The sequence below is a fragment of the Hyla sarda genome, chromosome 4 (assembly GCF_029499605.1).
Source record: "Hyla sarda isolate aHylSar1 chromosome 4, aHylSar1.hap1, whole genome shotgun sequence".
In the NCBI taxonomy this organism is placed as follows: domain Eukaryota; kingdom Metazoa; phylum Chordata; class Amphibia; order Anura; family Hylidae; genus Hyla; species Hyla sarda.
The window spans coordinates 38,581,307-38,592,605 of record NC_079192.1 but is presented as its reverse complement, the minus strand read 5'-3'; the positions used below and the strand labels follow the sequence as shown (position 1 = coordinate 38,592,605).

The 11,299-nt window shown below is 45.4% G+C and overlaps 1 protein-coding gene across 2 annotated transcripts in view; it reads right to left on the bottom strand.

Moving 5' to 3' along the window:
- Positions 1-8,517: 8,517 nt before the first annotated feature.
- The window catches only part of RAVER1 (ribonucleoprotein, PTB binding 1), a 25,287-nt gene continuing 22,505 nt past the window's right edge, over positions 8,518-11,299 (bottom strand). Inside the window, exons 12-14 of one of the 2 annotated variants that reach the window (XM_056570578.1) lie at positions 10,792-10,918; positions 10,621-10,704; positions 8,518-8,970 (exon numbers count right to left, since the gene is read on the bottom strand). In XM_056570578.1, coding sequence (XP_056426553.1) covers positions 8,824-8,970; positions 10,621-10,704; positions 10,792-10,918 — 358 coding nt within the window. In that variant the 3' untranslated portion in view covers positions 8,518-8,823. Of the gene's footprint in view, positions 8,971-10,620; positions 10,705-10,791; positions 10,928-11,299 lie in introns of those variants that run through there. The other variant, XR_008892174.1, reaches the window with a different exon arrangement.

The window sequence follows — 11,299 nt, the reverse complement described above, 5'->3', positions numbered from 1 at the left end:
CTGACACTTGTTTGCTCTGGGGGAAGTGGTCAGTCCTGGGTCAGCTGACTACCTGAGGATGACATCATCACTTACCTAATGTATGTTTGGGGAGGATGTATCATTTGTTGCTTTTTGCTGACATCCCTGCTGCTTTTTTTTGTGTGTTTTTTTGGTTCACTTACGCCAAATTTATCAAAATGGTGCAGACTTTGAATTTTGCACAAATGAAAAATCACCTTAGAATTAGCTGTAGGGTACAATTTTTTTTTTTTTAAGAAAAGGCAGACATGGTGTGAATGTTTGTTTTTTTTACTTTTGCACCTTTTTGAAAGTGAAATCTTCCGCTGCAAAGTTAATGATTCGCTGCCTTTCAGTCAGTTTTGCAGAAAGTTAATTAAAAAATTGCACAAAATTTTGACCAAAAAAAACTGGGTAAATATTTTGCACCAAATTACAGCCAATAAAATGTCAAGAAGGCAATGATAATTCTCCTCCTATATCCTCACTAGAGATGAGCAAACTTGCATTAAATTCGATTAGTCACGAACTTCTCAGCTCGGCCGTTGATGACTTTTCCTGCATAAATTAGTTCAGCTTTCCGGTGGGCTGGAAAAGGTGGATACAGTCCTAGGAGACTCTTTCCTAGGAATGTATCCACCTTTTCCAGCCCACCGGAGCACCTGAACGCTGAACTAATTTACGCAGGATAAATCAACTGCCGAGCCGAGAAGTTCATGACGAATCGAATTTACTGTAAGTTCGCTCATCTCTAATCCTCACCATTATGTGTATAGCAGATGTAAAGGAGCAGTGGTAATGATATGTCTGTGCTTGGTCTTTCCTAAAGGACTGGACCTGTTTCTTACATTAGAACCATGCAAAAAAAAATTAAACATACCAAAAAAGGCATAGTGATCAATAGACTAAGCCACAAAAGGTGACCCTGTCACAGGAGAGGGTAAGGCCTAATTTACATCTATGTTAAAATTTCCATTAGGAATGTGTCACAGATGCTGTATAAATGCCATACAATGTTGTCATTCCCTCTCAGTCCCATGGTTTTGCCCTCTCGGCCTGTGGGTACAGTGATGACTCTTACTTGTTCCCTTGGAGCGACCTATTGCAGGAGTTTTCTATGGCCCCTCAAAGCAACCAGTTTCTCCAGCTTACAGTGATTCTGAAGGGTATCTACCTAGATTAGTGTTTCCCAACCTTTTTTGGCTTGAGATACCCCATGGAAATTTTTTTTTTTCATGGGGTACCCCTACCACATTTATCTGTAGGTATGTAGATTACAGTGCTGCTTCATACAGCAACTCACAAGCGACATCTTCTAAAATCAGCATCGTTCCTTCTCTTGAACATCTTGACGATTTCTTCCAGACACAATTCTTCACCATTAAACCTTCAAAACAAACCTATTATTCTCCGCACTTTTCCTGCATCAGCCTCCAGATTCCCCTTTTACAAGTGAAGAGAAATAGAGGGGTGTAAAAGGGGTAACAGAGGGGTGTAGAATAGTGTACATGGATGATAGAGGGGTGTTGAAGGTTCTACATGGGTAACAGGTGAAAAAGGGGTGTTGAGGGGTGAAAGATGGGTGGACAGGAGTGACAAGTAGGTGCATAGTGGGGGTTGGACATTGGTAATATGTGAGGATAGACTGGGGGGGGTGATCAGAGGGGTGGTGACAGGGGCGGACAAGGTGAACATGGGTGACAGAGGGTGCAGTACCTTAATTAAGCTGAGCTTTTTTTTTTTTAATGTCGTCCTGCAGGAGGAGGATCCGGCGTATCATCCCCATTGCATATATTCCCTTCCCGGCCTAAGCCCGTGACTCACCTACAGCACCGGAGGGGACAGGGGGACGCTGTGTGCGCACATACACAGGCTTACCTTCCGCCGTGATTCACAGGCACACAGGCCAGGAGATTTAAAAAAAATTATTGCCAGAGCGTGACAGAACCCCGGGCAGGGCCTGACAGAACCCCGGGCAGGGCCTGACAGAACCCCGGGCAGGGCCTGACAGAACCCCGGGCAGGGCCTGACAGAACCCCGGGCAGGGCCTGACAGAACCCCGGGCAGGGCCTGACAGAACCCCGGGCAGGGCCTGACAGAACCCCGGGCAGGGCCTGACAGAACCCCGGGCAGGGCCTGACAGAACCCCGGGCAGGGCCTGACAGAACCCCGGGCAGGGCCTGACAGAACCCCGGGCAGGGCCTGACAGAACCCCGGGCAGGGCCTGACAGAACCCCGGGCAGGGCCTGACAGAACCCCGGGCAGGGCCTGACAGAACCCCGGGCAGGGCCTGACAGAACCCCGGGCAGGGCCTGACAGAACCCCAGTTGGGAATTACTGACCTAGATTGTTATTGTTTGCAATGCTGTGACCTAACATTAAAAGTTAATAAAAACCACATTCATCCGGAAAAACACCAGACACCATGATGGAGTAACCCAATAAGGTCAGTATGGCCCTCAGTGTATGACCCATGGCTGATCTAACACCACAGTATTTGTGCCCATGATAGCACAAAACAGACAAACGTTACCAGTGTGACCCCCAATCTACCACTGTACTATATTGAATAAAACATTGTCATTTATATAGCTGAATGTTTAATACACTACCTCTAATAGAAACTGGGCCTATGGGGTGTAATCAATTCCAATGAATTGCGTTTGTTAATGCCATTTACCGTACGGGATATAAAATGTTATTTAATAATAGTTGTCAATTCCCCACGCACCAATACCAAATATGTTTATTTTTATTATGTTTACATAGAAAAGTGGGATAAATATGAACTTTTAGGGTACTTTAACACGGGCGGATTTGCGGGTTTCCTGCTACGTATTTGAAAGTGGGCGGGCTCTTCTCAGCTGTCCGCAGCAGATTTTCAGAGGTGGAATTTACGCTGCGGAAAATCCACTGCAAGCCCCATTGAAGTCAGAAGGGTCTGCGGCAGATTTTCCGCAGCAGAAATTTGGCCGTGGACATTTGAAAAGAGCCCGCCCCCTTTCAAATAAGCAGCAGGAAACCCGCAAATAAATCCGCCCGTGTGAACGTACCTCTAATATGGAAGGGGTTAATGGGTGTTTTTAAAAATTTATTAAACTTTTTTTCATACACATTTTTGGAGAAATCATTTAGATTCCTCATACAGATCAGTTCTATTGAACTCCATTTGATCAAATCTGCTCAAGGCCGGCTCAATCAAATGCAGATCTAGGGGGGCAGCCACAGATGCAGAGGTAAGCCCTCTGGCCACCTCCACAGGGGACCGCCCCATCTCCTCTTAAACCCCCCCCCCCTGCTGTGGGGGGGGGGGGGGGGATGGGGTGATCCCCTGTGGAGGTGGGATGGTTAAAAGATCCCTTTAGACACCACGCTGTCAACTTTGGGGTAGTTGCTCCGGCCCTGCTTGCCCGATACAGGGCTAAAGCTATGAAAAATTCACCTGCCCGGCGCCCGGAACTACATGTCCTGGGCGTCGGGTGATAGGATTTCCACATCCCTGCCTGGTATCCAAAAGGAGCAGCTAACCCTGGCACAGGTAAAGAGTACAGAACATGTAATACCTCCCTGTACTGTAAGGGGCGCTACCAGACAGCCAGTCAGTGCCATTCAGACAGCCACTTCAGGAACACAGGTAGAGAGTAGTACAGAACATTTAATACCTCCCTGTACTGTAGGGGGCGCTAGCAGACAGGAATTCAGTGCATGCACTTCAGTAATACAGGGGTTTTATCAGTAAAATGTCCATTCTGATTGGTCGGTTCTTCCAGCCATTGACACATTACAGATCTGGACTGTCTGAGCATTGTATGTCGAGTCTGGTTTAATGTTCAGACAATTGTTTGTTGAAACTATTGTAAATTGAGGGATCAAGTTATGAGATGCAAGAATAAGACATGCACAAAAGAAGGTTCTTTCCATAAAATCTTTACTTTTAAAACCCATTCCAAAAAGAAAAAAATGCCAGCAGTTAATTACACAGTCACATACAGGACAGGAATAATGGTCCAGACACCCTGCACGGATATCCGAAAGTTACCCAAACTTAGGATGCCCACAAGGCCGCCTCCTCCCCCCAGCTGCTCAGATCATAAGTAAAGAACACAAGAACTACAACGTAAAAAGTAGTGACGCCATCCCTGGCCGATAATACTACCGCACACCATCTAGTAGGCGAGACTGGATATAAGGCCTGTGACTTGATCCTGCAAGACATTGGCCTAGATTGTACAGGACACTAGAGCCAGTGGTCTACCATAAATAGATCCAAATATTCCCTTCACCGCCCCATTGAGGGGGCACAAATTTAGCCAACAATTTTGAATTGAAAAAGGGGGGTTCTTTAGGACTTTATTGATGTCCTGTCCTCATGATAGATCAATAGCAAATGCGCTAAAGCTGCAGTATCAACATACATAACTCAAAAAAAGTCACTTTTTCCCCACCAGGATGCCTCCAGCTGTTGCAAAACTACAACTCCCAGCATGCCCAGACAGCCTTCGGCTGTCTGGGCATGCTGGGAGTTGTAGTTTTGCAACAGCTGGAGGCATCCTGGTGGGGAAACAGTGACGTAAGGAGCATAGTGGACATACCTGGTAACTGCAGTTCAGCTCCTGTTCACTTTAAAGGGAGCTGCAGTAACTAGGACTGTGTGACATTGCGTAGTAACTATGCGCTTTCTGCTCTATACGGTATATGCAGCTCAACTCCTATTCACATCAATAGGAGCTGCAGTTACCTAGCATGGCCACTACACAGTATATGGCGCTGTCTGCAGCTCTGGCAAACAAGTGATCTGTAGGAGGGGTACTGGGTAGAGTTGAGCGAACTTACAGTAAATTGGCTCTTAGCGAACCTTGCAGCTCGGCTGTTGATTACTTTAGTCTGCGTAAATTAGTTCAGCTTTCCAAGGGCTCTGTTTGCCTGGAAAAGTCCAGGATGACAGTCTTAGGTCTCCTAGGTCAGTATCCATCTTTTCCAGGCAACGGGAGTCCCTGGAAAGCTGAACTAATTTACACAGACTAAAGTAATCAACAGCCAAGCTGCGAGGTTCGCTACGAGCCAATTTACTTTAAGTTTGTGCAACTCTAGTAACTAGAGATGAGCGAACTTACAGTAAATTCAATTCATCACGAACTTCTCGGCTCGGCAGTTGATGGCTTTATCCTGCGTCAAATTAGTTCAGCTTTCAGGTGTTCCGGTGGGCTGGAAAAGGTGGATACATTCCTAGGAGACTCTTTCCTAGGACTGTATCCACCTTTTCCAGCCCACCGGAGCACCTGAAAGCTGAACTAATTAATGCAGGATAAGCCATCAACTGCTGAGAAGTTCGTGACGAATCGAATTTACTGTAAGTTCGCTTATCTCTACTAGTAACCCCCCCCCCCCCAAAAAAAAAAAAAATTAGTACCTTAAGACTAGAGATGAGCGAACTTACAGTAAATTCAATTCATCACGAACTTCTCGGCTCGGCAGTTGATGACTTTTCCTGCATATATGAGTTCAGCTTTCAGGTGCTCCCATGGGCTGGAAAAGATGGATACAGTCCTAGGAGACTTTCCTAGGACTGTATCCACCTTTTCCAGACCACCGGAAAGCTCAACTAATTTATGCAGGAAAAGGCATCAACCGCCGAGCTGAGAAGTTCGTGACGAATCGAATTTACTGTAAGTTCACTCATCTCTAGTTATGACCTATCAAGAGGATAAGGTAATCAAATAAGCCCCCGAAACCTCCCCATAAATGGAAATTAGTATACAAAAAGTAATTTAACCCATCTACCGACTAGTGGCAGCCATGATTAACCCACTAACAAGTATATAGCCAACACTGAAAAAAAGGGAGAGAAAAAAAATTAGACATTAACAATTTAAGTGTCGTGTAAATTAGTCATTTTCTAAATATAAATTATATAAAAAAGTATAGATTTTTACCCATGTAGTGCAAAATAATAAAAAACAAGTTCTATTATACAAAAAAAGTGAGAATAAAGCAGATTTACACATCCCAGAAAGCTGTGAATGAATATAGGACCAATCCATTTGTTATAAATAAAAGTTTTACTTGCAATAAAAAGTTACTTCCAGCACTAGATACAGTCAGAAAAACATTGATATAAAGTCCTGTGTAGCTAATAATGATACAGTGAAGCAGATCTGCGATACCAGTAACATTCATGGCATGTGCAGCAGTTATGGGGGGAAATAAAAATAAAAAAAAGTTGCCTATAGTAAATATAGGTAACAACTTTTATATTTGAGGCCCATACGGAGATGAGAGACAATAGCGTGGGCACCATAGAGCAAATACTAGAGATGAGCGAACTTACAGTAAATTCGATTCGTCACGAACTTCTCGGCTCGGCAGTTGATGACTTTATCCTGCATAAATTAGTTCAGCTTTCCGGTGGGCTGGAAAAGGTGGATACAGTCCTGGGAGACTCTTTGCTAGAAATGTATCCACCTTTTCCAGCCCACCGGAGCACCTGAAAGCTGAACTAATTTATGCAGGAAAAGTCATCAACTGCCGAGCCGAGAAGTTCGTGACGAATCGAATTTACTTTAAGTTCGCTCATCTCTATTTGAGGCCCATACGGAGATTAGAGACAATAAAGTGGGCACCATAGAGAAAATACCATTGGGGGGGGGAGACCAATAATCCTGCACATCTGGATGTCCTGGCAAAAAAGGAAAACCTCATAATAAAAAAAATTAAAAGCACTTTATGAATTAAAGCTCAAAAAGATGCCAATTGATGCCATAGATTGGAGGTGCCAAGCCTAAAGTAGGAGGTATTTGCAGGCGAGATAGTTTGACCCCTTACGGCAATCAATATGGGTGAGGTCTGCGTGATATAACAGGGTATTTTTATTTTTCCAACCAGTGTGCCTCCAGCTGTTGCAAAACTACATCTCCCAGCATGCCAAAGGCTGTCCCGGCATGCTGGGAGATGTAGTTTTGCAACACCTGGAGACACACTGGCTGGGAAATTATGATCTAACAGGTGCTCATCAGGCTTTACAGCACATTTCCTGCAGGGGGCGCTGAGAACTGCCATTCAAATATTTTTGTACAAGTTGCCAAAATGTAAGAACAATGTTTCCCAACCAGGGTGCCCTCCAGCTGTTGCAAAACTACAACTCCCAGCATGCCTGGACAGCCTTCGGCTGTCCAGGCATGCTGGGAGTTGTAGTTTTGCAACAGCTGGAGGCACCCTGGTTGGGAAACACTAAGAAGGTATAAGATGAAATACAAAAAAATATGTCTCCTTAAGGACTCCACTCAAAGATTTCCCATTTACTTGGCACTCCAAAAATGAGTGGCAATCCTCTTACAATCACTAAGATATGCCATAATATACCCAGCTAGAACTACTAAGCACCATGACACCTTCTCTGATGGAGCGGTATTTCCCAACCATTCCAGAACTACAAACTATAATGCCCAGACTGCTTTTTGCTGTCTGGGCATTTTGGGAGTTGTAGTTCGCAACAGCTGGAAAGCCAAAAGGCTTGGAAAAAACTGCATGATTGGTCACCAGGAGATGGCGCAATGCATTTTTTTTTTTTGGTATTTGTAACCAGGAGCCTAGACCATCATTGGACCTTACTGGCTCAAAGAAAAAAAGATTAAAGACTGGGGTTATGGGCACACCCTACCCATGTGTATCCTGAGACAACCCCCTTTACAGGACATATATGAAGATGCCTAGCAGAAAAGGGAGGAGGGGAGGGGGGGCGCAATTGTTTGGCTCAGAAAAGCAACATGAACACCAGTACGAATGACAAAAAATATGACAAAAAATATGACAAGATAGAACAGAAAGTTGAGCAGCAGAAAGGGAATTGGGGGGGGGGAAATAAAAAACAACGTCAGGACAATTAAAGACAAATTAAATAATCAGATAATAAAATGCAGCCTGAAAGAACACAAATCCTTAAATAAAAACAAACCCAATCTTAAAAATATATATATAAATAACCCAGGGAGGAACCTACCCCCTCCTTATGCACAAGTTATACAGTTCAGGGGGGTAAAGACTCCCAAGCACCAATGGCAAACGGCATTGGCAGCTTAGGGGTTAATGCACTCAATATGTATAAGAGCTTTAAAAGTAGTTACCCCAAGAATAAAGCTCATCAGCTACCCACAAGAGATTAGATGTATCTGACTGACATGCTTGGCCATCACTCCATGAAAAGGAGTTATCCAAAAAACAGCTTCAGTACTGGGGCAGTGGGGGGGAAAAAAATAAAAAAAATAAAAAACACATTCATGTCGCCCCCCGATCTTCCTGCTCCTGAGACTAAACTGGTGCAGGACCTGCCTGCTGAGCCAATCACTGGCCCAGACACAAAACTGCTGTAGCCAGTGATTGGCTGAAAAGGCAGGTCCGGCAACAAGCAGAGCAGTGTCTCCCAACCAGGGTGCCTCCAGCTGTTGCAAAACTACAACTCCCAGCATGCCCGGACAGCCGAAGGCTGTCCGGGCATGCTGGGAGTTGTAGTTTTGTAACAGCTGGAGGCATCCTGGTTGGGAGACACTGAAGTAGAGATTAGAGGGAATCTGATGGAGCTGAACGGGAGCTACAGGGGGGGAAAGGGTGAGTAAAGCATGTTTTTATTTTCATATCCCAGCCCGAGCACCATATTTTTAGGGAAACACTGGATAACCCCCTTTTAAATTTTTCATGGGACTGCAGAAATTAGCTACTCCTGTGGGTACTACTCCTGTGGGTAGGCGATGCATTTTACTCTTGGGATAATCCCTTTAAATGCGATAGAGCAGCAGGCACTTTGGCGCGGTCAGTGACAGGCTGCAGCAGCTAGAATATCCTTTTGCGCTTCATGTAAGAGTCTGCGTAGTGCCCGCCCAGGCCTTGTGAGTGCTGTCCGACGTAGCCCCCTTCAGGACTAGGCTCGGGGGATGGGATCAAGTGTGAAAAGCCGCGCTTCTGTGCTCCTATGGGAGTCTGAGGAGAGAAGTAAAAATCATAGATTAGGACACAGATGTAATTTCTACTGCAGTCCACTAGGAATCTTGTCTGCCTTTTACTGACAAGACACTAATGTTAAAGGGGTTATCCGGGGGGGGGGGGGGGGGGGGGGGAAATCTCTATATCTCTATCTCAACTGGCTCCAGAAAGTTAAACAGATTTGTAAATGACTTCTATTAAAAATATCTTAATCCTTTCAGTACTTATTAGCTGCTGAAGTTGAGTTGTTTTTTTTCTGTCCAAGTGCTCTCTGATGACACCTGTCTCGGGAGGAGTCCAGAGTAAAAGCAAATTACCATAGCAAACCTATTCTGCTCTGAGTAGTTTTTGAGACAAGCAGAGATGTCAGCAGAGAGCACTGTTGCCAGACAGAAAAGAACAACTCAACTTGAGTAGCTGATCAGTATTGGAAGGATTAAGATTTTTTTAAATAGATGAATAGATTTTTCCTGGAATACCCCTTTAAAGAGTGTGATTCCCTGTCCTCAGAAGTGCCCTGGGTGCCCCTACTTTCCCTTAGTACAGAGCCTGTGTGATCGACTCTGCATGAAGATCTGGACACCCCTCAGTGCTCCTCCTTGCTGCTCTCTAAGTCAGATGCATTGGTGCCGTTAGGAGCAGCAGGAGAACCAGCTATGTGAAGGAGTTTAAACCCTGCATAAGCAAAATGGTAGGAAATTAAAGGGGTACTCCAGCCCTAGGGGATAAGATGCCTGATCATGCGGGTTCCCCCCCCCCCCCCCCCCCCCCCCCCCCCCCCCCCCCCCCCGTGATCTCCATGCTGCACCCGGTGTTTGTTGAGAGAGTCGGGTGCAACGCCAGAGGGTCGTGACGTCACAGTCATGTACCGCTCGAGATGTCACGACCACGCCCCCTCAATGCAAGTCTATGGGTTGGGTAGTGACTGCCGTCTCGCCCCCTCCCATAGGCTTGCATTGAAGGGGCGTGGCCATATCACGAGAGGGCATGACCATGATCAAAAGCCTCTGCCCTGAATCGCCAGTCATCCAGCCTGGAGCGAACTTCACGTGCACCGGATGTCTGGGGTGCCACAGCCGAGATCGCGGGGGGGCCTCCCGTGATCAGACATCTTATCCCCTATCCTTTGGATAGGGGATAAGATGTCTAGGGGCAAAGTACCCCTCTAAAAAAAAGGGGTTGGACAGGATTGTGTTTTTTTTTTTTGCCTTCAAAACACATTGTCTGGTATTGCATCTCAACACTGAAGTAAATAGGGTTGTGCTGCAATACCATACACATCCTGTGGACAAGTGTGGTGCTGTTTTTGGAATCCTTGACAGGTAGTTTGATAAATCAGCACAAAGAACAAGGCAACAATATCCAATGAATATCCACACAACAGGTGAAGTGGAGCATTATATGTCATCCACTAGATAATGGGCTGCTCATGTAATGCAGAAAAGACACTTCTATTAGCAAGAGCAGAGAGCAATTTTAGAGTATGCCGAATAAGGTGACCCCCAGTTCCTCTTATCTTCATTCCCCAAATATATATAGTATATCCAATAAACCGTTGTATTCTTGGTGTTTTGTCCACTTTTAGGATACAGCAGTAAAACCCCTTAAAGTGTCACATTGGCCTCCTGCTGAGCAGATAGCACCTACCTTACACGAGTTTCCTGATGGCAGACTCTGATCCTCATAATCTAATGGGACTCCCCCAGGACTGTTCGGACGCCTTCCCAGACCCTGTAGAAACAGCTTGTTAGTCAAATGGCAAAAATCACCAAAGAGAACCAATACAGGGCAGACATGGGGGGGGGGGGGGGCTCTTACTTTAATCATATGCGTCTGCTGGAGCCCAGCCTGCAAGCCACTGGTGAAGTACGAGGTAGGTGATCCAGCAGTGAAAGGAGGCAGAGGAGCCGGCATACTACTGCTTCTCTCCCGAAATCTTGAGGGGCGGTGAAATCTGCAGAGGTAAAAAGCCAGGATTAACAAAAACCCACACACCAAATGAACATTACAGCAAGACTTACATATTGCTTAACCCTTTTAAAGACATGGCCAGTGCTCATGTTTGCATGTCCCCCCCCCCCCCCCTTTCCTTTTGACCGTAAAACTGAGGCTCTCTCTATTCTGAGTGTCAATACGATTAAAATACCCATGTTACATTGCTTTTAAGAGCATTCCAATAATAGAAATGCAGTCAAACTATGACAAAATAAGCATGTTAAATTCTTTGCCCCCTAACACATTTTACCGCATACAGGGCTGTGTGAAGGGTCATTTTTGGGCTGTGATTTGTAGTTTTTGTTTATGGAATCTCGTGTTGATGGAACTT